Here is a 27,398-nt window from a genome sequence, read left to right on the forward strand (position 1 = left end):
CACTCCTTATATGGCCTGTGGGTGTGTTTGAGAACTGAGAAAAAGGGTTATGTAGTTTAATCTCTCACAGAGACCATGTGATCGTGCACATTGATTGATGCTTTATTTTCAATGACATCCAAAGCCCTCTTATACAGGTTTTGATGTGATATTCAATAGACACAAGCAACTAGTAGTGGGGGGTCATACGGCTGAGCGGTTAGGGAATCGGGCTATTAATCAGAAGGTTGCCAGTTCGAATGAAGTTGTGTCCATGGGCAAGGCACTTCACCCTACTTGCCTTGGGGGAATGTCCCTGTACTTACTGTAAGTCGCTCTGGATAAGAGTGTCTGCTAAATGACTAAATGTCAATGTAACTAAGGTTTCAAAAATACATTCTACTATTGAGGAAAGCATTGTTGCCAATAAACAGCAACTGTCAATTCAAAGCTTTTAGACATTGAACTGATACTGGGCTTCTTTTTGTTCAGCCACAACAGGTTTCCTGTTTCAGAGTTTTGTCACATGACTTGCACAACATAAGGACAGAAACACTTTTGTTCAATTAGTTTATTCAGTTTCACATTTATTTGTTTACATTGCTATAGTGTTATGATTCACTCAACAGTCTGAATTGGCATAATTCTTGTTTGTACTGAACTGACTCCACAGACTTTGAGGCAGTTTTGATTACTGATAGTGCCATGTCGACATTATGGAATATAATTAATAAATAATTCTGAAATCTCTTCAACATACATTTGAGAAAAGTAAACTCTTCAAGTGTGACAGCTAAATGATGTGTGTTGCTTCATCTCTGCTTGTGGATACTGTTTTGTTACATGACCTGTTACATACTCTGATTGATATCCATGAAAAATAAGATTTGATCATTTTTCCTTTGATCTAGGACATATTACACATAACATGTAATAGAATAATCTGGCCATCTATACAATTAAGTGGTTTATACATTCTCATGAAAGAGCATTGTATGTATAAGATCATTGTATTTATTAAAGTAGCTATCAGAATAAATACAACATGGATACCAGTTTTAGTATGGACAATAGCAAAGATCAAATTAATTCTACATCAAATATAACATTGTTATTTCTGTAAGAGCAAGGGAAAGCTGTTACTACACATGTCTGACCATAAAGCACAATCTGTTCTCACAGTCAATCTCTCCTGTCATCAGCTGGTATTCTGCAGTATTTCATTCTCAATGGCAGTGTCATAGTGTTTGTACAAAAGAGAAAGAAATAAAGAGGCATAGGGCTTTATAACTGTGATAATAGCAAGTAGATAATACTGGAAATACAGTACAAGTGCCCTGCTGCTGACCATGTCCGTGGAGTCTATACAATGAAATATACATGTAACTAAAAGGTTTACAAAGGTTCACTAAAAAGAAATTAGTTCACAATTTGATTTCAAACCAAATGTGTTTAGCTTGCTTCTCTATCCATATTGTAACAGTAGGTATTTCTTACTGTTCATTAGGCTATTAACTTTCAAATCAATAATTGCATAGCTATGGCTAACGTTTGGGCAGTGTACAAAACTTTGAGCTGTGTCTCCTGTCTAGTTACCCTAGGGCTATTAATCAGGCTAAATGTCAGGTATGCAATGGTAATATTCAGTTTCACTACTTACTGCATCTTGTGCTCAGCACTGTCTGTGAGGTGAGAATGTATGTGTGTATGAGTATGTGTATACTTCTTGAACATTATGTAGTCAATATTTTGTTTCATCAGAAGGCACAAGGGTATATAGGCAACATAAAGGTGTAACAGAATGAGAGTTTTCATATATTTTCCTGTCTCATTTTGTCATGGGGGCATCAGTGGTTTCCCTATGCACCCACGTCTAATGAGAAAGTCACTCTGCCTAGGTAGCGGTCGGTTTGTGAATCGTTGATGATTCCCTTGCCATTCAGTGTACACTGTACTTGAATGTGGGTGTCAAACTGCACCCCTGCGAAACGCACCGCCACCACTGGAGCTGAGTAGTTCACCTAGGAGACGGAAGATCATGAACTTTATTGGCAATGCCTCTATAACAGTACTCAGGTATGTAGTCAACAACATGATACAATATTCACAAGCGAATCATCAATGTCATCAATCCCTTGTCACACATCAAAAGCAAGGACTATGATTGTAAGACGATGTCCTGACTTACATGTCTTAGTTTTCCATAGTAGGGATAGTACTTCAGATCAAAGATGCTTTTGGGAAAGAACTGAATTTCTCCAAGGGAATCAGGTGGCCCTTTCTGCAGGAGTGAAGGGTCATCGGTTACATTCTCATGGCTACCAGTTTATAGTTAAAGAGCACTTTGAGATAAAACTGCTGACAGTTACTGTACCCTGACACCACAAGTCACATCTATAGGTGTGCCTTGACCAGGTAAATACCCAAGAATCTGTAGGAGGAAGTATAAATACAACAATTAGAAAAGATACAGTGTAAAGTTGACACAGTTGACTTGTGTCTGTGTTTTCAATCCCATCTCAGCTTGGCTTTATTTCGTATGTTTGTTTCCTGTCAAGTTTTGAAATGTTTCCATTGGAAATCCAGCTGGGAGCAGCTGTGCATGTACATAGACTTACCGAAAGATCAATTTAATACTGAACTTCAAAATGAAAGGTGTGTCTTTCAAGAACTGAAACAACTACCTCAGAAAACAGGTTTCACATAAGAACATCCAAATGTGGATCACACAGCTGTGCAGAGTGTGACCGTTGAAATACAGTTACTGGTCCCAGAACTCCTAGGTTCATGACCCCTCCAGCTTCTGCTCATGTTGGCCACAAGGTGACGCTGTTTTTCATGTGGACTGCTGACGACTTAACGTGAACATCTGCAGATGCGCCCAGTGTGTGACTGATTCTCCCTCACCCTATTCATTCGAAGGAGGATGCAGGGCTTTCCCTGGGCGAAGCCAAAGTGAGGGTCCTGGAGACCTGAGCACTGCTCCAACCAGGACCTCTTGAACTGACACGACTTCCTCTCCGCAGCCTCTTCCAGGTCGTCCTGGTGGAAGTACTTGTTGTCTTGTGAACACTGGATATTCTTCCTCTCCTGCACACCGTCGTTGTACGCTGGGACAACGCAGGGAGGGGGAAAGGGAGTGAAGAGAAAGGAAGAAGGGGGGAGGGTGGCTCCCATAAATAAGCACACAATGCCAAGGCCAGACTAGACCTCTGATTCAGGCAGAGTGACAGAAAAGGGGCACAAAACCCCCCAGCAGCTCTTAATAGAGGCACTGCACCCACAAAGAGGCTTTCCATTCCCATCATGCACTGCTAGTGGCAGTTGGGTTTAGGGACAATGGAGGAGTTAGAAGGGGGAAGGATTAACTAACTGTGCCGGCCCGCTCAGTTTGAGCAGTTCTCCAACACTCCTGACATTACTCCAAAACAAACAAACAATATTCTGCACTAAGTTTTACAATTTAATCTTACATTGCTCAACTAGGAATAGGTTTGCTAAGCATGTTGTTATGTTGGTTTGTAACTCACGTTTGAGGTATTCTTCCATAGATTTAGCATACTTCTTCCAGGATTTCCGATCAGAGGCGTTAAAGATGATATCAAAGCCCTCGAGATATGGGGACATCGTCATACCTGCCAAAGGAAACATACAGACAGTCAACTGTGCCGAGATTCAGGTCAATACGACAGACTGAGGGATAGAGGGGTGGAGTATGGAGAGACTAGCAAAACAGAGGGCTAGGGAAGAGAGATGGGAGGGTAGAAGAATGGAGGAATGGGGAGAGTGTTAAAGATGGGGGGAGGCAGGCAGGATGGGGCAGAGGTCATATTTACCTGGTGGCATCACCCTGTCATTGTGGGTGGGATGGTAAGGACTGATAGACCACATGAGGCAGCACATACAGCCACCAAACATGGCTGCCAGGAACAGATAAAGTGCTGAATAGAATAAGAGGATAAGGCCTGCAGGGAGGGAAGAGGAAACAGAAAGTACGTTACAACTGTATACATTATAAAAATGACTAAATGAATATTAATGACAACCTGGAATAGTTCTGCCAAGTTCGGGTTGTACTGTATGTTCTGTATGTGAGTAAACAGCTTTCAAGCACCCTCTTTTGCATGTGAATGGGAAAAATAATTGGACATCTTTTAGATATAATTGTTGTTTCTGACAGGCCCGTCTAGACACTACTGTATTTGCTCAGAATGGTCCCTAATTGGTCTAATGATAGACATGCAAGAACGCCTTTCAAGAGAAAGTCCTTTCCATCGTTCTCTTTCAAAACTCGCCCAGCTAACCTTATGTGAGAACCCCATGAAAATAGACCCTTGTCCTGTAATTTTCAATTAACAACCATTAGCAACTAATCAAACTAAACGTGAACTAAATGAAATGGCTTTTGCTGTGCAGGCAATTTCACAGGGAACTGGTTGCAGCCAGCCTTGCGTCCCTGTAACCACAAAGGCCTTTCTGTTTGGGCTCAGTGAGAATTCTCCCAGCTGTCCTTTCACTCAGGAACACAGTGAACCTCCGGTTGCCATCGTAGTGACGGTCTTTTGCAGCCATTGAGGCCCGGCCAGCTCCAAGGAGCCTCGATCACCCCACTCTGGTATTGTGTCCCCTCTTACACACTCCTCTCACAGGACACACATCACAGGACTTCAACTCACTCTTTTCTTCCACAGGCACATGGGCCCCATTCCCTTACAAGTATTCACACTGTGGTTAGGCCTCTGAGTGGAGCTCTGGAGTCCGGCTCTCATTGGGTAGGACTTGAAACAAGTATTGCTAGGTTCTGACATGAATGCTAGTAATATAATGCTAGTAATATTAATGCTAGTAAATTTCGCCCAGTACTTTTCACTTAGGTTCTTCTTGGACTAAATTCAACTTCCTGTGTCACTGTTAGGCCTGAGGATCTTGAACAGAACCACATTACCCATAAGCCAACAGGATCAAGGTACTACTATGTCATCACAGATTTAACAGACCAGTCTAGAAAAGGATCCCCACCAAGAACACTTGCCTGCCTTACACAGACGGCCGTATGGAAAAAACACATGTGCATCTTTTAATGTTGGTCCGCATCTACGGAGCCTTGAGCATGCAAGGGTGGGCCCTGGGGTCAAGGGGGCTTTGGGAACGAAGGGTAATATTTATGAGGAATGTGATTCCTGGCCAGCGCGTGGCCCGGAACAGTGAACTCTCACCAGGGATCTGTCCCCAGGCAGCCTGTTTTTGTCAGGATTGCTCTGAGTCGTCTGTGCACCTATGTAAACATGGTGCTCAGGGACACACACACACTCGCAGCACAGTGAGCAGAGGCAAGGGACTAGACTGGGGGAGGGAGGCACATGTCCAACCCCCCACTCCTCCCCCCCAACTCCAACCCCCCCAGAACATCAGCTTAAAACAAATAAATCATGATACCACCCCTTCTTTAATCATTGAGGATCAATGGAGCTGATCTGTTATAATTTGTTATTTTTATTTATTTTTTAGGTAAAAAGGATTGGAGTGGATATATAATCAATTAACTATACTAGAGTTCAATATCTTATCTTATTATTTATCTTTCTCAGCTGAAGCCTATATAAATATCACAAAACATACTTTTTCATACTTGTTCTCTCTCTCTACTTACTCCAGCTCTTTCCGGAGCGACCCATGAACTCCCTGGTCTCTGCGTTCCATAGATAGGTCTTCACGTCGTCTATTTTCTCATGGAGTGTTCGCTGGGGGACGGGCCTGCGCTTCCATTTCTCAAAGTTCAGGTCCTCCTGTTCCAGAGGCTGGTGCTCTGCCAGGTCATCCTGCTCCTCCTCCAGCTCGTACCCTACCCCATGCTTCTGTGCCACCTCAGCAGGCTGGCAGAGGGAACACAGAGGTGGGGGGGGGGGGGGGGGTGGAATCCCATTTATTCACATTTGCTGTAGAGGTGGTGGTGTGTGTGTGTGGGGGGGGAGTTGGGTTGCAAATCAGTTGAAAGACTAAAAAGCTAAGCTGTTTAATTGAAAGTTACTGTGATGGTCAAGCCCCATTTTGCATCAAATGAACCCTCAACCCTGGCGGCCCTGTTTGGGAGATCGGTGCTTCACAGAGTGGACCCTCCTGCTTTGAGCAGCAGCTGCAGTAGAGCTGGAGGATCATTCTGACTGCCAGATGTTACACACAAACTTCTAGTGTCCAGGGGCCAGCACAGGTCCCAGCGGAACCATGTATGTTTTTTTTAAAGCCACTTGAATGTCACTTCCCTCGCAAGACCGTTTCCTGACTTAAAAAAGGAATACAAATCTGCAAAGTAGTCTTTAGACTAGTATATTATGGATTTATGGATCAGATAATTCCACGTAACAGTCATAAGACATTTTCTTTATGTGGAAATTATCCCAAGGAGACCGCAGCCAGTAAAACAATGAATAGCATAGACTATATCCCATTCCTTGCTGCCCTGCAGGCTTGGTAGACTTACTGGATTTGGTGACAAGTTTCCAAGGAGCTCCTCTTCAGCCCCTCCCTCGGTAGATTTGGGGTCCATGATTCTTCACAGAGGAGAAAGGTACTTGTTAAACCAATCACATCTACCGTCCCCAGCGAATTAAAGCGACACATCCATAACAGCTATAGAAAGTTCACCAAATTAATTGCAATTAGAGCTATACATATATGTATATATACTGAATTATTTCATATAGCAAGTAAAAGTATTTTAAAACTGTTCAGCGAATTATACCGTTGTACAAGCCAATAAATAATACTTTTACAATCAAGATTTACAACTAAACGAACATACCTGAAGTTTTCTCTTAAAGGAAAACGTCGGTGAATGTATCAGGCCCTCTTGACCTTAGTAGAACGAATTCTAAGTTGGTCAAAAAGTGTTTTTTGATTTCATTAGAAAGTTTTACGCACGCATCAAGAGCCGGGCGCTGAGGACCTCCTCTCAGCTAAGCGCGCATCATAGTGAATGAATACATACTAAGAGGGAGAATAACTGGGGGTGGGATCTGGACACCAGGAGTTTTTTTAATCCCCAAAGAACTTTGGCAACGGTAGAGGCTCATGCACTGCATTCTACACACGCACTCAACAGTGCCATTGTCTGCTAGGCTGAACTAAAGACTGATGCAAAGCCCCGGCTCATCAAAAATAATAGGGGCCTATCTTCAACATGCGATCGTCAATCAAACTCTGTATGCGAGCTACATATTTTTTTGTTTTGTTTGTTTGTTTTTTAACGTATGCGAACGATTTACCTTCAGATCCAGCATTTTAACATAGTTGTGGATGTAGCCCCCAATAAGCTGCTTCTTTATTGTGGTGGCATAATAACTAAAGCATGGACTGCAAGAAACGTTTAAAGTCCTTGCGTAAGCTTTTCAAAAGCTGTCGTCTTCGGACGTTTAAGTAGTCCCCATCCTTAGAGCTATCTGTACTCCAGTCACGTAGCCTACAGTGCTGTTAGCCCATGGACTTTCTGGTCTGTTTTTTATGAAAGGCGTAATGCCGTCATGGAAAAAAATCTATTCTCCGTTACAGACCCTTTTTTAACCAAGTCATTTTGTGAGAACGCAGAGACAAAAATAGAATGCCAGGACTTTCATATAAATTCGTTTGGATTATTTAAGTTAATAAAGTTAATTATGATGAGGTGTTTAACCTATATTCTAAATAATGGCCTACAGGTAGGCCTAATGCTAGCTTTTCAAATAGGCCTAACCAACTGATTGTCATTTGTGTAATTAAATTGTTTACGTATAGGCATATTGCAATATGGGGCCTAGCCTAGGATACTTTAAATTACCCGTGGACATTTTAGATTATTATTTTTTCTTCAACCAAGAGTCACTGTAGCTTTCCAACATTTATAATTTATTTATTATACGGTCCAATTGATCAGTTTTCCATCATATTATCTTTGAGCAAACAGCTTTATAGGCTATGGCATAAGGTGGCGCTCGAACATATTCAATACAAGGCAATAAGCCAAACGACTTATTAGCCTGCAGTAGGCTACACTTTGGATCTTCATTCTTAATACTAAGTTTGGTTATCTTGAATTTTTGGTAGGTTAAGGAAAAAATGTAGCACAAGCACGTCAAACATAAGAAAAATGAGCCCACAACTGAAAAGTACATTTGCATAGGCTGTTTTGCAGGCTACTGCTTGAAAGAACGGTGCAACGTAGCCCATTTGACAGTAAGATAGGCTTATCACGTTTTCCATAGAAATAGGTTACAGTAGGCTATAATGTAGCATGTTATTATCTTTTACAAATCACATTGATAGGGAGTTGTTGTTATTATAAATACGTTGTTATGATAGCCTACTATTTTATTTGACTTACATGTGTTTATTAACCAGAGTGTATGATCACATGTTTACGATTTGTTCTGTTGCCAGTTATTCAACATTTCGCACGTCTGTAATACACAGACACACGCCAACCAAGCTGTGCATGCGCAAAGCGAAGCACTACACTGGAGAAAATCAGAGCGCATGGACAGGCGGAGAGATGAAGGTGGACATGTCAATAGACGCAGATGTAAATGAGACAGTTACGGCAGCGGGAAGACGTCTGCAATCAGAGAATGACACTGAAAGCAAAGTTGGCGTATACTTTATTTCATAGCAGTAAACAATTATTTGATACTCAAATTAAGTATCTAGTTTATAACCTTGAATCATAATCATAGGCCCATCGCGCGATTTCCAAAATGCCTTCTGTTCAGAACCAACAAGCCAATGGACTAACGCTCTCCGACACTACTATGGGTATGTGCGCAAGGTCAACAGCATGGGTGCAGCACTTTTAAGGGCTATGGGGAGGTGTTTTGAGCAAAGAAAGATCAAATATTGATCTTTTATTGATTGATTATCACTGATTCCAATATATTTTGTCGGGAGAAAGAAGTGGGCTACCTTGTTTTCTTTGTGTTGCCATCTTTAAATAGAACTGAAGTCTACGATAGGATCTGAGGAGGTAATTGATTCAGGTATCAAGATAACAAAATGTCCGTAACATGGTTTTAGCGAAATACAGAATGCATGGTTAATGAAAAAGGGGAAATCTCCTTATATTACATCATCTTCCATTTCTAAGGCCGCCGCCTTTGCAGGTGCTGCCACATTAGATAAGACGAATACAGCTATGGTGACATGGCGTTTGGTGAAGTGAAATATTATGATCACAAAATTATACATGCACACCGTTTTTAATGTAATATTTAGCAGTTATATCATCATTTTTCAATCATGCTACTCATTGTCTCAATAGGCTTATCATTTTTCAAATAGTTGCGTTTTCGATTTGGAAAATACATTGTTTTTCATAAGGTATTAAAATCTGTCAACACAAAACAAAAGATAAGATGGCAGAGGATGACGTCCGGCATGCAGCAGCTCAAGGCACACAAGGTGGAATTGGTATCTTCACTAGGAGTGCACTGTGGGTGTTCATGCCTAGCCTTTTTTTTGCAGGATCATTTAAGAGGAGGAAAAGGAAGTCCATAATGGTCACAGTGATGCTGCTCATTGTATCTGTTCTCATCCTTATATTTGGACTGGCTGCCACCACCAGGACACAGAACATTACAGTGGGCGGCTATTACCCTGGAGTCATAGTGAGTAAAAAACTGAAGTCAACCTTCAGCTGAACAAAGCTAATGAATATGTTAGGTATTTGTGAAACTGGCTGTATTCATTCTTGTTTCTGCAGAACCAAGCCTCAGGTTTCAAAGCGATGAATTTCCACACATTCATTATTCAGCATTGTTGCCATTAATGGTTGAGATGTACTCAATACTCCATTAATCAGTCTTCACCACCCAAACGTTTACACTTCCAGCAGTCTGCCTCGGGACCATGCAAAAAGGTTGAAGAGTTTATGATAGTGATGCATATTTGGGAGAAAAATAAATAATATATTATTAATCAAATTTATGGGGAATTATTTCCAGGAACAATACCACTTCAGATTTCAGGAAGAAACAGTGTGAGAATATAGGCCATATATTAGAGAACAATAACATGATACACTGCAACATGATATTCATAGATCCTTCACTGACAGCAAGATTAAACACGACTTTGTTGCACCTGAGATGTTTTCTCATGCAGTTATTGAAATGTGCTGATGAAAGGTCCTTCTTGGAAAATGAACTGACAAAAAGTTTGCAGGCGTTATTGTGCTACACATTGTACTGCTTTACCATTCCATTTGAAACACCAATTTGTGATTAAAAATGTTCTTTCTTTTCAGCTGGGCTTTGGCTCCTTTCTGGGAATCATCGGGGCCCATTTGATAGAAAATAAGAGGCAGATGGTAAGAAGGTTTATATTACACATGAGCTTTCGTATCTGTTTCTCTACCATGGGTCTCTAGAGCTCTGTAAACACACCACCATTAAGCCTTCTTCATTCTTCAAGCTACATTTAACTCGAGTCTGAAACCCAAATTATGTTGTTTGTGTTGTGTGTCACTGACACAAACCAACTTGATATTCCGTGGCAACATGTCACAGCTGGCTGGTAGGGTTTTAGGGTGGATATTGGACTGTGTATCCCAGGCTTCTTGCTAGATGCATCCAGAAATAGACCAGTGTAAGCGGAGGAGGACTGACATCCTTGCTGGAATGTACGGAAGGAACTCCAGATGAGAGCAACGAGACGTGATCCAGCCCTGCCACTCTTCAGATTAAGAATGTTTGGAGTCACACAGCCTGTGCTCCCATGCACCCCCTACAAAGTTTGGACAAGGGGAACATAGCTCAAAGCTCCCCATTGCCTCCCTCCCAAACCACCCCTGCCAGCTTAAGTGCAGGCACAGTCACAGAGAAGCTGTGACTGAGAAATATGCAAATATGAGATACATCATCCACATCTTCCAGGGAACACTTTGTTACTGGAAGTCACCGAGTGCTTACAGTGTCATGTCTAAATTTGGAAATAATCTCGTTACCATTGAAAGCGGATGTGTACAGCTGAAATTACCATACTGGCATATATATTCACATACTAGTACTGCAGAGGAAACCTTTACTCAAGTACAAATACGATGTTGCCATTAGCTGTAGATTTGTTTTGTCAGCTTAGAAGGGTGAGGTGATGTGTAACTGAATATGTGCTGTCTTTCTTTGAGAAGTGAAAGGAAGGGAGTTGAGGAAAGAGGGGGAGGTGAGGGGATCAGTGCCTGAAAAGAGCCAGGCATGGTGCCAGTGATGGGGCACCTCTGGAGCGGGGTGACAACAAGCGAGCTCTCAATCAACTTTTGTCCTTTACCCACCCTCAATGTCCCTGCCCCTATCCGCCCCTACCCTGCCCAACCTCCCTCCCTCCTCTGTCTTGTCTTCCTGCACCCAGGGACATTCAGATGCACAGACACACCCAGGGGTTGCACTTTCAGTGACTTTTTTGCACAGGCACACACAAACGCAAACATTTTATGTGTGCGTTTGTGCAAAATTATTTTGATGCAGCAGGTAAGGTATATGCTTTGAGATGTACACTTGTGACTTGCTGTTGGAAGGCATGGTTCATGTCTGAGTGAATGACATTGACATTTCCTTTCTCTCATACAGCTGGTGGCTTCCATAGTGTTCATCAGTTTTGGAGTGGTAGCTGCCTTTTGCTGTGCCATTGTAGATGGGGTTTTTGCTGCAAGACACATAGTGAGTATCCGAAAACCACACCTACTTTAGAAGTCAACACAATTATGCCATACACAATTGTGCCCTGACCAAATACATTTACAGGACTGTAATTACTGTGCCTCATCTGTATTACGAAGTAGAAAAGTTGATTATATGGGTAATTAAATAATGGAAGAGGAAAGGAATGGATAGCCCTCATGTAAAAATCAATGACCGCACTTTTGACCACAGTTCATAGGATGATGCTTCCCATTGGTGTGGTTACAGTTATGTGCTGTGTGTCCATGGTAACTTGTTGTACAACAGGATCTCAGGCCCCTGAATGCTGGTCGCTGTGACTACCATTCCAGTGAGACTTCATCTGAACTTGATGTGAGTAAACACCAGTTCCAATTTGGATTGTATCGTTAGATCATTTAAAAGTGATTAGAACAACTGATGGTGCAGTATAAACTGCAGATTAAAAGTCATTATTCAGAGAGAGAGAGAGAAAAAAAGTTTTTTATACTACTTGCTATGATAATAAAGATTGACTGTTTGATTACCAGGTTCCCTGCCAAACATCATCACGTGTATCTTGTAACCTGCGTGTGAAAAGCAAGACCTGTTACTGCTGTGACCTCTACAACTGTGGGAAGTGAGTATGCCAAATCTGTCCTTATATGATTGTTTGTTACTGTGAGCCTGTAGAACAATTTGATTAGTTGACTTTGATTGTTTCTTTGACTCAGTTTATTTAAATTATTCTGCTATTTTTGTTCTTTTTTGTAAGCGAGCAGCATTGGAAAAGAAATGTCTTTTTCACTTATTTTTCAGAGATCATCCTTTTATGGTACCTCAGAATAAAGATGTTTTGAAAAAGTTCAGGAAAACGTCCATGATTTGGAAGTAGGTCCCTTTCTTTTAGTGGTAGTCATTGACAACCCATGTCTCCTTGTTGTGGCTGAATGAACTCTAATGCTGTAGCTGTGTAACTGTCTGTCTGTGACCCACCATAGTCAAGTGTGGATGTAATTTATCCTGCATGTCCTGGTTCCTCTGTCTGTCTGACAGAAGACCAGGCCTCATCCATCCCAGCCCTCTTTTGTAGCAGTAGCCGGTTCCCTTCATTCCAACTTGGTTTGGAAACCCACAGTGGTTTTACAGCCAAAGACCCATTGATGTACTCCTATACTTAGATCCATTTAGGCATCAAACAAATGTAATCTGGTGTCAGGTACCCAAGGACAGTCGGAACATGCCGGCACGTCCATCTCAGACCACAGTAACTGAATACGATGGTTTTTATTGCTCTATGTCGGCATTCTCTTTCTTTCTCTCCCTGCCTCCTTGGTACTTCCTTTCCTGTGTACGTGTCTCACCCACTGGGCCAGCCGTGTGGAGCTGATGGGGGGCTACCATGAGTACACGGAGGTGAGGAGCTGTGAGGACGTGGTGCACCTCTACCACCTGCTGTGGTCCGCCACCATCCTCAACATCGTGGCTCTCTTCCTGGGCATCATCACAGCAGCTGTGCTGGGGGGCTTCAAAGACATGGTGAGACACATCAGCACTAGCTTGACTCACTCAGCGGAAGAAGAAAACCACCACAGACCAGGGGGTTATTCATCAGTCGTTGGGACTCTGCTGATATCAACTTTTCTATAATAGACAGTTGGTGTATGTATAGACTAATTCTCTTTCAACCTGTTGCCAGACCCCTGTCCCCGATTCATGTGAACCTGAGGCCATCCCAGCTCCTGTCCGGCCAGAGGACTCTAATCCCAGCACCTCGCTCAGCTCCTACTACAACACTGCCCCCTGCCTGCCACCTTACACTGCATACGACCTGCAGGTAACACTCTTGACTGAATCAATTCAAATGCCTTTCTAATGATGGTGGATAAACCCTAAGAAGTGTTCCTTTGTGTCTCCTCAGGGTTCCACCATGTTTCCAGACTCCTCGGGCCTCTCTGATGACTCCCAGTCTGGAGCAAGCCACATGTGGCCCACCATGATCCCCCCACGCTACTCTCCCCCCTACTACCCCCCTGATGAGAAGCCCCCTCCATACAGCCCCTAGGCTGGGAGGGGCTGAGAGCGGACAGGGGGCTGCCTCCCCCAATCCCATCGCCCTGTTGCCAGACACCGTGGGCATTGATGATGGGTGCTAATCGACCCCTGGATCTTCGGTCTCAAAGAGAACTATTATCTGGCACTCCGGAGGACTGCTCCTGAGAAACAAGCTGAGAGCAGTGTTGTTGTTGTTGTGTACAGAGACAAGGAGAGACAAAGAGCATGAGTCGGTGGTGTGACTAGCAGTGAGTACAGTTCATTAGAGCCAAGTGGAGGAGGACTCCCTCATCCTATCTAGGCTATTTGAATTCAGTTCTGCCCTTGGTATAAGGCATAACAAGTGTCATATTTGGCATGCACACTCTCCCCTCAGCATAATCTCTCCTAAAAGAGACAAGCTCTTGAGATGGAACTGTTACGGATCTGCCTTAATATCTGTGGACTTCCAGAGCTCTACCAGTCTGTCATCACCATCTGATGGATGATCTCTCCATAGACAATCCTTTCCTGTTGTTTCATGCCTCCTTATGTTTGATCTGCCTCAGCACATGGATAACTTCCTGTCCTAACTGGCTGTACAGTCCCTATGTGTATTCACTGGCATTCCGCAAGTGGCATGACTGGTGTGAGGAGGGTAGTTAGATATGTCTTGTTTGTGAATGAATAGCACGAGTACTGTATTCACCTTGTATGAACACTATGTTAGCCTACTTGCGAGTATTTGCTTGTCTTCTCGTACTTCAATTTGGGGCATCTAGATCTCAATAACTGTACAGAGATGTCTAGTGTTGTCCCCTGTAGGACTAAAAGCTTACCGGCTGTGATTAACTGCACATGATCACAGTACATTCAATGTCAGCCGTGATAAAACAGTTACATACTTAAAATAACCTGTATAAAAGTCAACAATATCTCAGTGTAATGAAAACAGAACCTATGTGAAACATGTTTCCTTTATCTCTTAATATATGGCTCAGTCTAGTGTTAGGCAGTATTTTATTCTCAAGAATGTGAGCAGGGTCAACACGTATTACAAACAGCTGTTTTTTTATGGGAGAATATGGTCTGCAGTGCAAACTACCATTGTACTCTAGATGTATTGTATTGTCAGTGCAGCTACTGCAAAAGCTGCACAGGGAGTTCACTCTCACTATCTTCTCCCTCTAGGTAGAATGTGATATTACACTTACAGTATATACACAGAATGCTATGTTGAGTGTTAAAGTCTTAGTCACAGAAGCCCATCTCAAAGTGATATGCAACCTCAGTAATACCCAATTGATTTTGTCAGCTTTTATCACTTACTGTTTACATTCAATTATTTGATCATCACTTCCTCAGGGGCTGAAGAGGGACTTTGGCTGACTTAAGTCTGTGATTCATTTGCTATTAAAGGTCGTTTTGTGTATAACATTTGTACTGTTTTACTTTGAGTAGCAAAACTGTAAATACTTAACTATTATTGTTTATTGCTTTTACTCTTTCAAAACAGCACTATAAAAAAAATTCCGCCATCACATGGTTGTGATGTAGCACCTTCCTAGCTTTTAGATAGAGTTGTACTTTGCGACGGAGCAACTGGAAAAAGAAAACGGAATGGAGCAGCATGAAAAAAACTACAATCATTTGTACTGTGTTTATTATTTATTACTCTATCACTATGATCTAATAAATAAATTTAAACAAGAAAAATGTTAAAATACAAAAAAAGGTTTTAAGAACAATTATATGTACAGGATCCACCACGGTTAGTTTTTAAACATTAAAGCCGAAGGTGCTTTTAATGTATGACACTGTAGCTGTACAAAATCCAACTCAATTTGACTAGACTACACATTGACAACATAGGTACTTGATGAAAAAAATACTATAAAAGAACTGTCTGTAGCAACCTCCTGTGTAAGTGCTATAACTCTATACACAGAGTAATGGAAGTCCTATGATAACCTATTTAGGCAATCTGTATTCAGCGAAAAGGCAGATTTTGGCTTTCTTTAGACCAAATGACCTTAAAACACAAAAATATGGCCAGCATATGAAAGGGAAAAAGGTCAAAATTAAATATGCATGTCAAGTCTTTAACAGACTTCAATATCCAATGGTAACTTATCACTTAAATAATTGAGGAAAGCTTTCTCTGGTGGAATAACCTTGTGCACTTTCTGTCACACTCATTACACATTGTCTTTCGATTTTCGAAATAAAATTAATTCTATACAAACAGGGAAGTGAGACAATATTAAGTCAGACATTCCAAGTCTCAGAAATCAATTAATAAAACAAGGGTTATCTCATACAGACATAGTAAGGGGGAACTAAGAATTCAAAGTACTTAAGTGAACTTTCCCTTTGATCACTCCATTGTGCATACACGCAGAGAGATGTATTGAGACTACAATCTGTCCCAGAAGACAGAAAAAGCATCCTAGTGACATCTAGATCATTCCATGTGATTGCCATGATAAAGTATAGAACGTATACTTAGCAACACCATTCTGCTACATTGGGAAGAACAAGTCATTGTCAACAACAACTTAAACCATAATATTATGTCTTTAGAATTAACCAGTACACTTGTTTTAAGATCATTCAATGTTATCCCCTGATTTGAAACAAAAGTTAAACCCAATGTATAGTCCATAAATATAGAAATTATACCTACATTAAGGTTACTCTATTTGACTGCATGAATGACTTTAGTACTAATGTACAAAAGTAAAAATGTTATCATGTTGCTCTAAAATACAATGACAGACATTACATAATATAGTTATAAGAGCATGATAAAAACCAATGTGTATATTCTAAAAAAAGACAGTTGTAGGGTAGGCCACTAAAGCACAACAGATCCTCCTAAAACTACATTTATAAACAGCATGGATAACATGGACCCCAAAACACCATTCAAAGGGGACCCCCCTGAAAAGGCACGGAACACAAAGCAGTGAGTAAACTGCCACCCTGCTCAGTATGTCTCTGGTATAACAAATTCAAACTCGGATGAGCCAGAGGGAGGCGGAGGAGGGGGTTGTGGAGGGTTAGTGTGGCTTGCTGGTCGGGGGTGAGCACCTGGTCGAGAATGGGCACCAGGCTCCACAAAGATGTCGTCCCAGTTCAACATCTTGCCCTGTGTGGAGGACTGAAGCCCTTGGTCTGCCAGCTGTCCTCTATTGGGGTTAATGTGATGCACAACGCCATCCTCGTTGATGACGGGAATCCCGTCTGGATCCTCAGACACATAGGAGTAGGGCTTCAACTGGAGAGTCTTACAAGGAAGCAGGCGGTACAAGTTGTTGTTGGTATCATCCTTTTCCTTCCTCCCCGAGGGATCCTGATTGTGGGCTTGTTTGCAGTGGGTAGACAACAGCTGGTAGTTCATGAACATGTCATTGCACAGCAGGCACTGATACCTTCTCTCCCCTGTGTGATGGATCTCGTGTTTTGTCCTGTACTCAGCCAGGGCGAACACTTTATCGCAGTAGTGACAGGGATACTTCTTCTCCCAGGAGTGAGTGTTGAAGTGGCGCCTCAGGCTTGTCAGACACACGTATGGCCGCTTGCAAACAACACACACGAAAAAGGTCTTCCCGTCCATGATGAGCTCATAGTGATCTTCCTGCTCCGTTTTCGTTCTTTTCTTGGTTGGGCCCCCTTGTGGCGAGAGAGGAGAGGTGTCAAAGGTTTTCAAAGCGGTGGACATGACGGCCCTTTTCCCTTTACTGCCTTTAGAACCTCCTTCCCCTGGGTCCTCTTTCATGGGCACAATGTCATACGTATTTTCACCGATGTTGGCGTACACTTTACATCCTGTAGATAGAGAGTCGATCTCTGACGCCTTATCGAGTGTTATTGTCTTTTTCGCAGCCATGACGGATTTGGAAATGTTAAGGCCTACTTCATTTATAGTGTGGCCAGGTGACTTTACATCTGAGAGCCTTATTTTGAAATCTCCTTGTCTGGGTGTGACAACCTGCTTCTTGTGGACGCCTAATACCTCATGATTTTCAGAGGGCAGTGAGGTGTTGTGAAGTTCTGGGGTGAAACTGATCCGGATGGGTTGGGGTGTGGCAGGGGAGGTTCCCCCAGAAGTGGGCCCATCAGAGGAGGATCCACCAGGGAGAGGGGGTATACTAGAGCTGGTGTCTGGGGACATCATGGGGCTGTGGGATTTAAGGGATGAAGGAGGGCTATGGAGGAGGGACAACTTGTCTCCATCTGTTGGGCCAGCTTTGACTGTTTTCTGCTGTTCCTTTGTTATTGCAGGAATAGCCTCACATTTTTTCTTTGTCACAGACTCTTCCTCGGAATCAGGTGCATCCAAATCGATTATCTCAGAATGTTTTGATTTCTCAATTGCTCTGGTCTGGGCGTCTGTCTTCGAGACAAACAATACCTCGTCACTGTCCGAGTCCTGTTCCTTGTCTGTACTTTTGTCCGTCTGATTGAACTCCTCAGCTGAAAGTGAAAAGGACTCCGTTATAATGGGCATCATCAACCCATCATCATGTCTATCAGTCGAGTTTTCAGTGTCTTTGGACAAGCCAGGTAAGCCCTTAACTTGTGACAGTGGAACACCCAAGTTTGCAATGAACTTCACACCCAATGTCTGCCCAGCACTGATGAGTTCCTCCAGAATGTCAGAGCGGACTCTAACAATTTTTGAACTGTAGATGAAGTTTAGAATTTCCTCAAAAATGTCTGCCCGAATGAAATTTAATTCGATCACCTGCCCTGCCACTGAAAAAAGTTGGTGAAAGTAAGTACTTGAGGCCGACAAGATGGTTTTGTGAGCACGAAATTTTCGGTCTTGTATTATTATAGTGACATCGCAGAATAATCCATGATTTCGCTGTTCATTCATTGACTTCAGCACCGTGGCTGAATATTGTGTGTCTGTTGCAGAGATCAGCTTTAGGCTCGCCATCCCTACGGAGAAAAAAAAACATTAGTTTTTTTTATTGACACACATTTATAAGGCACGTGTTTATAATACATCACAATTATAAACCCTTAGATTATGCCAGTGTAGTGGCATAATCTGAATAAACGTGGCTACATGACAAATAAGTAACTTTGCAGAGCTAATGGGGGGCAAGTGGGAGTCAGCTCGTGTAGGCTATTGCATCAAGGTTTGGCTATTCAAGTGTCCAAGCTAGTTGCCTTAACTATTTCAGTTTGAGTCTTATCCGGAATGCCTCCGATTTATGACACAAAAGACGTAAACATGGACTGTTTTCTGTTTTCATCTTGAAAACTCAATCCCATCTGGCCGAGCTAAACAATTGACAATTATGACTGCTCGATTGTAAGCAAACTAGTCAAAGCATCCTTACAGTGGGCATAAGGTTCACATAAAAATGCAAATTGCGATAGAAAGAGTCGATTTGCCTAAAATATAAGTGTTATAAAAGCCGACTCCTTTACAAGATAGTTACAGGGGAATAACTATTGTGTGGTGACAATACGATACCAACATTAGCTCGCTAGCTACTGTAGCTAACTAGCTAGCTACTTTATTGCTAGTTCCCTTCCTGGTTACCCCGGGTTGCGGCCTTTGACAATAGCTGATCTAGATGTGATCAGACAATGAAAAAAACGTTCCACCATTTATTTTCCTAAACAGCACAAAATACCTGCAACGTAACGCCGGATGATCAATCTTTCAAGAAAGTAGATAGATGATGATGGCTGCAGACAACGAGTCACCCCCCTGTCGCAAGGCTGCTCGTTATTCCATGACCAACAGGAGTCGCCGTTGTGTTTCAGTCATTTGCAAGTGAAACGTATCGTAAACAGAACATGACACACATGACATAGAATTAATCAGACTAAAACAAATACTTCCATTGCTGTGAACCTCACAATAAAAATAGACTGAGCCTGCAACGGCCATTCATTCCGTTTAAAGGCACGGAACTATTGTTTTATATTCATATTTAGAAGGGATGTTTACTTTCCTTACACTCGCCGTTATTTCCGTTTTCCGGTTGCTCATGCACAGAAGTCGCGTAAAAACAACGATGGCTGGAACAGTGGAGTGAATACATCTACGCACTTCGGTTTTGTAATTTCTTTAAATGTTTTGATGTTTTCAGATACAAAACTATGCCTATGTTTGATCGGACAGGATCTAATGGCAACAACCATGAAGACCAGACAAGCCCTGGGAGGGTAAGACGGCGAAGTCGTTCTCGCAGCAGATCTAGAGAGTTTGGTCCTCTGCCAAAGGCCCCAAAATACGATACAGACGTCTCAGTGAAAGATGAGCGAAGGTCTCGACAGTCCGAAACTCGTGAAAGAAATGTTAAGAGGTTTCGCATGGGTAGCCCACGTAGTCGTTCGAGGTCTCGAGAGAAAATAAACAGTTGGTATGATCAGCGCGATGGCAGACATGGTTCCAGGAATGAGTACTACGATCAGCGGGATGATGCTCAACGCCAAAGACAAGAGGCCTTCAACGCAAGGTACTTGAGAACCTATCTGCCTGCCTGCTCTCATCAATATAGCTTTCCTGTCTCGTATCTTCCCCTCTTCCAAACGTTACTTATTGAGTTAATTCGACTTATTTTTCAGACGGCTACAAGAAAGGGAGAGAATTGGTGAACTAGGATCGTCTGAGGTCTGGGGCTATTCTCCGAGAGTAAGAGAACCAGAGTAAGTTACAAAAAAAACATAAATGTATGAACAATTATGGTATTCAGAATTACATGTGCTGATTATATCAGCACCACCGAAGCCCACTTCCTTAAGTGTCTGTTCTGTGCATTTTCCCCCTTACAAGTTCTGACGAACATACACCAGTTGAAGAGGAGGTGAAGAACAGCAGCTCAGATTCAAGTTCAGAAGGTGGATATGTTTGCTCAGTTCAAATTATTACCTATGTTTGTTTATACATATCTAAATTCTTGTTTGGTAATTGCTATGTTGAAAATATAACAACTAATTGATCTAACTCACAGATGACAAGAAGAAGAAAAAGAAGAAGAAAAAGAAATCAAAAAAGAAGAAAAACAGGAAACACTCAGAGGATAGTGAGTCAGAGTCTGACTCTGATGGTAAGATATTTGTTGCATTTTTACAATTACATTTTGGAGATGTCTGACTGATTGATTAGTTGTGTATATCCCACTTTTGTGTTTAAGGAGAGGAAGTAAAGAAGAAGAAAAAGAAGAAGAGCAAAAAGTACCCAACCACATTTTTTATCATTTCTTTAGTTGTTGATCATTATCCATACACAAGGATTTAATCCTCATCCCAATAATCACGTCATCTCTTTAGGAAGAAGTCCAAAAAGAAGAAGACCAAGAAGAACCGTAAACAGTCAAGTGACTCGAGCAGTGAGCAGTCAGAGGAGGAAGAGGATGCCACTGAAGAGCTCTGGGTGGAGAGAACCTGCACGGATGAACACATTGTCGGGCCGGAGGCTCCTCTAACCCACCTGTCCCAGGATGACAAGCCTCTGGAGTGAGTCACTTTAACCATTTATAGTCAATATCAAAGTCAAGTACCTGTTGAATGGTCAGTTAATGCAGACATTACCTTTGCAACCCATAGCTTTGGTCATGCGCTGCTGCCAGGTGAGGGTGCTGCTATGGCAGAGTATGTGAAAGCAGGCAAGCGTATCCCAAGAAGAGGAGAGATCGGGCTGACCAGTGATGAAATTGCAACATTTGAGAAGTCTGGCTTTGTGATGAGTGGGAGCAGGTACGGTTGCATTAGTTGTCTGCATGCAAGTGTTCTTATGTGTATATTTGAAATACCTGTACTTGTAAATGGAGCTGAGTTATGAACGCTATTCTGCTTTCCCCAGACATCGCCGTATGGAGGCTGTGCGTCTGAGAAAGGAAAACCAGATTTACAGCGCAGATGAAAAGAGAGCTCTTGCATCCTTTAACCAGGAAGAGAGAAGGAAGAGGGAAAGCAAGATCCTCTCCAGTTTCAGGGAAATGGTGTACAGGAAAACCAAAGGCAAAGATGATAAATAAGTCTTGTCCCTAAAGGTTCATAACTTTAAATACCTTTTTTCCTTTCCCTAAAAGTTGTGTTTTATTGTCTGAGATCAAATGTTTTTATTCTCAGTTTTTGTAAAGGGGAATTTAAATAGTAATGCAAATTGATTTTGTTCATGCATTATGTATAAGTCTGTCAGTTTGACAGAATAGAATGAGCTACCTTATTTCTGTGCATAAGTGTAAAACAAAGTGGACAGCGGGTGCACAGGTTAAATGGTATTTTGTAATTTACTATTGTGCATTTCTAACTTCTCCAGTCTAACCTTGAACCTTATACCATTTTAGGTCATTTTTATTTTTGCAAATGTGCATGTAGTTTAGCTTGAGAAATAAAGTTTGTAACGTGGCTACTAAATCATAACATTGTACTTGCATTATTTTAACTTGAATTGCTAGCTAGGAAGATCTGCATCTACAGGACTTTGCATAAATGAGGCAAATCATACAGTATAATATTGTACTTACGCACACATAAACTACACACAAAATCTGAGATGCTAATATGTCCTGTCATTTCAAGGCTATACTTTCATACCTGACAGTCACTCAAATTAATTTGAAACAGTAGGCTGTCCAATGGTACAAACGAGATGATTACAAGTGAAATGTTTTACTTTAAATCAGTAACAGAAACGAGATCAGTCATTTAAATCGCATAACAGTAGTTTAATTTACAACCGAAATCCAGCTTAATGTGAAATCTGTATCTTCAATGGATGTTCTCAAGTCCCTGTGAGAAAAATAAAATACACATTTGTTAAGAAAACATGAGGTAGGTCACATGTTTACTTGATATGGTTTAGCCTAGTAAAAATGTTGGTGACATATTTACTTTAGACTGGTGATACACTCCAGTTCCTGACACACGTTTGTCTCTCTCCATCAAGTACCACTGGTAAGGAACTCGCGCAATTCTCTTTTCCTAAATAAGAAGAATTGAAATATGTTAGGACGGACTGGGCTTACAAATATAGCTCATTTATATTGCCAATGCTGTATGTAGCTAAGCAAGTGGATAGCATTTGGTAAAACAAGACGTACTCACCTTCCCCCCGTTCGTGAACTTCTGGATCTCAGCAGTGAGAATACCAGGAATAATGAGACATGCGGTCATGATGCCAAGACCGGGCAATATTTCATACCACATAGTTGCAGTGTATATAATGTCAGACACACGTAAAGAAACAGACACTCTAGGTGCCTGGAAGATAACTTTGCCGAGAAATTGTGTTGTTTTCCTATCAAAATGTCTACTGTCCTCTTAGACACATTGACGGTCATTAATTTTACTTCCGGGAGAATTTTGCATGAGCGTTCCAACTTCACAGCGCCGTCGTGTGGCAGAAGCAAGTCAAGCTCAACAGCCAAAAAAAGAAAACAGTTTTGTTGTTGACTAAGCGCTAGCTAGCTGGTTCAGGTAGCTGGCAATTCGTAACTACTGCCATAAAAGTTAGCGAGGTTGTATTCAAATCAAAACGATTGCTAGCTGTCTAGCCATCAATTATGAAAGAGGACAAGGAAAATACTCGTCCAAGAGAGAAAAGGGTGGAATTAAAAGGCGAAGATGTGGAAAAGACAGAGAAGCCGAAGGAGAAAAAGGAGGCAATGACGAAGGTACTAGTAGCAAGACTAGCTAGCTAACGTCGAGCTAATTTCACTTGGCAGGTTACTAGCTAGTTTGGTTGCTTAAAATTCGCGTTGCTGACTATCTAGCTACCCTTTTCCTTGAGGATTCGGCGTTTGTGTATAACGTCGACTACATTGTGGATACTAGATTACTAAATGAAACAGTAAGATTGTGTTGTATACCTGACATTCCAGGTTTCACTACAATAATTGTTAGTGATTTAGCCTAGCTTACATTAGCTACTTTAACATTCTTATTGCCCCAACCCATCTCCTATTAATGCTGTTGTTGCCATCTCAGAACATCAGTATTAACAGTAAATGGTAGGCTAATATGATTTTTGATAGAAATGGGCTTAACTAACATGGCAATTAAGGAACATTCTAATAGCACCACACGTTTGCAACTGTTATATACTAGTATATAGCCTAACTGTACTCTGATTCTGTCAGCTACATAACTAGTTTGCAAGTTTATAAATCAAGAAAAATTCAGTGTTTGAGACACTCTTGTTTCTTTCAGATTGTCATTCGTCGCTTGCCGCCTAGTCTCACCAAGGAGGAACTGGAGGAGCAGTTGCAGCCTCTTCCAGAAGTAGACTACCTTGAATTTTTCTCCAGTGACACCAGGTATGTGATTTATGTAATTACTGCCTATTAATGTTGCCATTTAAATTGGAGAGCAAATTAACTCTTTTTCTATTGCAGCATGTACCCACACTTGTTTGCAAGAGCTTACATCAATTTCAAGAATCAGGAAGATATCGTTCTCTTCAGAGACCGCTTTGATGGATATGTGTTCATAGACAATAGAGGTAAGGTTTGATATCTCAGAAGTATGTACTTCTCAGTGATGATAAGCATATATTTTAAAACATAAAGCACAGTTTGATAGTATTATTAAGGTTCAACTTTCTGATTTACCTCCACCATAAAAATCTCAATGGCATATATGTAACGCTATACTTTGCTTGTTTAACAGGTCAGGAATATCCAGCTATTGTTGAATTTGCACCTTTTCAAAAGATCGCGAAAAAAAGGAGTAAGAAGAGGGATGCTAAGAGTGGAACAATAGATGAAGGTGACAATATTATGTTGTGGACTTGAAGAGCCATTTCAGATGATCTCCTTTAATGTGCGACTAATATGTGATCTGCTCTTAGATCCTGAATACAAGAAATTCTTGGAGTATTATAATGCAGATGATGAAAAGTTTACATCTACCCCGGAGACTCTTCTTGAGGAAATCGAAGCCAAATCTAAAGAATTAGTAGGTGTGTATAACCTGAAGCTGTTATATTGTCTTGTAAATTAAATTCACATTGGGATTCCTGCTTTAATGTTTTTTGTTTACACTTTTATCTCTTCAGCCAAAAAAACAACACCTTTATTGGACTTCCTGAAAAATAAACAGGTAGTTGTTGAGAATCTTCTGTTCTGTGATTGTGTATCTGTTTGTTTGCATGACAACCAGATAACTAATTGTTATTGTTTCTGTTTGATTAGAGAATCAGGGAGGAGAAGAAAGAGGAGAGGAGAAGAAGAGAACTGGAGCGTAAGAGGTTGCGGGATGAGGACCGTCGCAAATGGAGGGAGGAGGACAGGAGGAAACGTAAAGAGGTGGAAAAGATGAAGAAAGGTGACAAATCTGTGGAGAAAGAGAAAGATCAGGCAAAAGAGGAACCAAAAATTAAGGTGCAGTTAAACGTTCTACACGTTTATTGTTTTCCATCTACACATTATGATTTCACACATTTTCCTAAAGTGGATCTACTGCTTGTTGCTGTTGGTTTTGCAGCAAGACCTAGAAAACCGTCATAGATACAAGACAAGAAAATACAAAAACTACATAGGGTACATCAAATGGAAGGGGGGAATTAAATGTTGCAGACTCAGGGAGAACAAAAGTTGTCCTGTCAGTCATGGAGTCACATATGAAAGTGTAAAAAAAAAAAATGCGTACAAGAAAAAAGTACAGAATTTGGTCAGTTACAATAACATAGCAAAGTACAGTTGTTTTTGTGTGTGTCTGTGTAGCTCCTGAGAAAACCAGATCGTGGAGATGACTTTGATTCTGAGAAACCTAAAGAGAAGGCAAAGAAGCCTGAGAAGGACAAGCCCATGAGGGATGACAGAGTTTCTGGGGGGGTCGACTTGAGGAAACGCCAAAACAATGAAAACAGGGAAGACAGAGGACGCAAGTGAGTTAAATCTGACATTGTTCATTAGGACAGCGTTGATTCGTTTTGCGAACCCAGCAATTTTGGCTTGAGTTCAAAAGGATTCAAACCAAAATATCCCACCCCCCTCCCTTCAAAGACTGACTACTGCCGGGAGGTAGGCCACAGATAATGAGGCCAGAGGTCACGCCCACAGATAACGGATTCATTAAAAGTTACTGTCAAACCCCTAGATTTATTGGTTGCTATCAGGATGTGAAGTTTATTTCAGCAAATATGACACAAATGCATCTAAACAACATTACCAACCCTGCCTTCAATACGTTGCAGGTCATCCACACCACTAGTATCTTTCAAATGTGATTGTGTTTATGAGCAGAGCCGACGACGAGGGGCGTAAAGACTTCCGGGAGCGGGATGTAGACCGAGACAGGGAACGGGAGAGAGAACGGCGTCAGAAGGAAAAGGAGCGGATAAGAAGACAGGACGAGGACCGGAGAAGGAGAAGGGAACGGCACGATGGGGAGAACACTTACAGGAAGAGAGAAGAGGAGGCGAAAAAGGAGAAAGACAGAGTCTGGGAGAAGAGAAAGGGCGACCATGCTGGAGACTCCATTCATGAGAGATCTGAAAGGTCATCTAAAGATAATAGAAGGGAGGAGAATGCTAAAAGAGACAGATTAAGGAACAAGGTATTAACATGAATCCTGTTTCTCATTTATCAGTTAGCAATTGTGTGAATACCTTTCCTAACTTTTTGTTTTTCTGTGCTTCAGGATCGACCTGCCATTCAGCTGTACCAGCCAGGGGCTAGGAGCCGGAGGGGTGGTGGTGGTGGTGGTGCTGGAGGAGGAGGAGGTGGTGGTGGTGGTGGTGGTGGAGGAGGAGGAGGAGGAGGAGGAGGAGGAGGAGGAGAGTCTCACGCTGTTGAAAGAAAGCCAGAACACGAGACCAAAAGAGTCCAAGACAAAGGAGATGAATGATAAGATGAACCCAGGTGGCATGATCAGTCAGGTGAGGACAGGTCGAGGTGTGCTACGGTCAGAGCATTCTGGGGACAGAATAGTTGGAGTGCTCCTCAAGCAGAGCTCCATCCAGCCACTGTCAATCAGAGGCGTCCATTTGTCAGCGGTTCCTCTAGTGCCTGAACATGTCCCTCTTTAGATTTGCTTATGAAGAAGGACAGGAAAAAGCTTGCACCTCATTCATGTTTGCAAGACTATGGCTACATAGGGCATAAGTTAAGCCAAAGCTTTCTAGGACCACATTAACTCAAAGTGACCTTACCTCAGTATTGGTACATGGTATGTATATTGGATTGGCCTTCTACTGCAAGTCTTTCACACAAAACATACTATGTACACCTAATTTTCATTCAGCTGTAGGAGAACTACATGCTCTGAAGTCAATCAAAAGTTTTTTTTGTTATCCTTTAATAAGGATTCGAACCTATGAATTCCCTTTGTTTTGCCACACGAAAATCATTAATTTCTGGTTCTGTTGTTTAATCCATACAGCGATTAAGGAAGGTAGCCATTTTTTGACTATACTGAACTGTGAGCCATGCCTTGATTTAAGCGAGCATGCAACCTTCAGTGGGTGACCAACCCTGTGGCCTTCTTTCTAAATTAAAATGCACCTCACCTTTACTCGTAAGCTATGCTGCACTAATAAAAACTAAAGCAGTATGGGCAAACAATGTTACCAATTGTATTAACATAGCCACTCTCATTTGAAATAAACATATGTTATTGAAGTGTATGTTTCATTTTGAATTTCTGAAGCCTTGCAAAGAAAGATTTGAGAGATATAAATGGGCCAATAAAGAATGTTTTATTACCAATGTGAGTGATTTGTTTGGGTATCACAAATAATTCAATACGGTGAGC

At 41.7% G+C, this 27,398-nt stretch overlaps 6 protein-coding genes across 8 annotated transcripts; 3 read left to right on the forward strand and 3 right to left on the reverse strand.

Moving 5' to 3' along the window:
* Positions 1-535: 535 nt before the first annotated feature.
* On the reverse strand, positions 536-6,954 carry atp1b4 (ATPase Na+/K+ transporting subunit beta 4). Its single transcript, XM_067247234.1, has 9 exons — positions 6,779-6,954; positions 6,458-6,527; positions 5,630-5,852; positions 3,816-3,944; positions 3,510-3,614; positions 2,887-3,089; positions 2,354-2,410; positions 2,168-2,260; positions 536-2,000 (listed from the first exon to the last, which is right to left on the reverse strand). The coding sequence occupies exons 2-9, from the start codon at positions 6,521-6,523 to the stop codon at positions 1,839-1,841; spliced, it is 1,038 nt and encodes a 345-aa protein (XP_067103335.1). The 5' UTR covers positions 6,524-6,527; positions 6,779-6,954; the 3' UTR covers positions 536-1,838.
* A 1,551-nt stretch (positions 6,955-8,505) lies between these two features.
* Positions 8,506-15,102, forward strand: tmem255a (transmembrane protein 255A). 2 transcript variants are annotated; one of them, XM_067247889.1, is made up of 10 exons: positions 8,506-8,760; positions 9,466-9,608; positions 10,247-10,309; positions 11,565-11,654; positions 11,943-12,008; positions 12,185-12,273; positions 12,453-12,524; positions 13,010-13,172; positions 13,333-13,470; positions 13,555-15,102. In XM_067247889.1, the coding sequence occupies exons 1-10, from the start codon at positions 8,703-8,705 to the stop codon at positions 13,696-13,698; spliced, it is 1,026 nt and encodes a 341-aa protein (XP_067103990.1). In that variant the 5' UTR covers positions 8,506-8,702; the 3' UTR covers positions 13,699-15,102. The 2 variants fall into 2 exon arrangements, with proteins under 2 accessions (XP_067103990.1, XP_067103991.1); XM_067247890.1 differs by lacking the exon at positions 12,453-12,524.
* An 85-nt stretch (positions 15,103-15,187) lies between these two features.
* On the reverse strand, positions 15,188-18,615 carry zbtb33 (zinc finger and BTB domain containing 33). Its single transcript, XM_067247888.1, has one exon. The coding sequence runs from the start codon at positions 18,613-18,615 to the stop codon at positions 16,657-16,659; it is 1,959 nt and encodes a 652-aa protein (XP_067103989.1). The 3' UTR covers positions 15,188-16,656.
* A 1,065-nt stretch (positions 18,616-19,680) lies between these two features.
* Positions 19,681-22,064, forward strand: nkap (NFKB activating protein). Of its 2 annotated transcripts, none has more exons than XM_067247338.1 (8): positions 19,681-20,155; positions 20,265-20,345; positions 20,473-20,554; positions 20,665-20,746; positions 20,834-20,873; positions 20,970-21,155; positions 21,246-21,395; positions 21,502-22,064. In XM_067247338.1, the coding sequence occupies exons 1-8, from the start codon at positions 19,797-19,799 to the stop codon at positions 21,674-21,676; spliced, it is 1,155 nt and encodes a 384-aa protein (XP_067103439.1). In that variant the 5' UTR covers positions 19,681-19,796; the 3' UTR covers positions 21,677-22,064. The 2 variants fall into 2 exon arrangements, with proteins under 2 accessions (XP_067103439.1, XP_067103440.1); XM_067247339.1 differs by having other exon boundaries at positions 20,473-20,537; positions 20,651-20,746.
* A 284-nt stretch (positions 22,065-22,348) lies between these two features.
* ndufa1 (NADH:ubiquinone oxidoreductase subunit A1) lies at positions 22,349-22,974 on the reverse strand. The gene is made up of 3 exons (XM_067247340.1): positions 22,749-22,974; positions 22,536-22,625; positions 22,349-22,433 (listed from the first exon to the last, which is right to left on the reverse strand). The coding sequence occupies exons 1-3, from the start codon at positions 22,848-22,850 to the stop codon at positions 22,413-22,415; spliced, it is 213 nt and encodes a 70-aa protein (XP_067103441.1). The 5' UTR covers positions 22,851-22,974; the 3' UTR covers positions 22,349-22,412.
* A 108-nt stretch (positions 22,975-23,082) lies between these two features.
* On the forward strand, positions 23,083-27,345 carry upf3b (UPF3B regulator of nonsense mediated mRNA decay). Its single transcript, XM_067247337.1, has 10 exons — positions 23,083-23,317; positions 23,853-23,959; positions 24,038-24,144; positions 24,312-24,410; positions 24,493-24,603; positions 24,700-24,743; positions 24,836-25,024; positions 25,367-25,530; positions 25,889-26,201; positions 26,286-27,345. The coding sequence occupies exons 1-10, from the start codon at positions 23,207-23,209 to the stop codon at positions 26,490-26,492; spliced, it is 1,452 nt and encodes a 483-aa protein (XP_067103438.1). The 5' UTR covers positions 23,083-23,206; the 3' UTR covers positions 26,493-27,345.
* Positions 27,346-27,398: the final 53 nt, after the last annotated feature.

Source organism: Osmerus mordax, chromosome 12 (genome assembly GCF_038355195.1).
Source record: "Osmerus mordax isolate fOsmMor3 chromosome 12, fOsmMor3.pri, whole genome shotgun sequence".
Lineage (NCBI taxonomy): Eukaryota > Metazoa > Chordata > Actinopteri > Osmeriformes > Osmeridae > Osmerus > Osmerus mordax.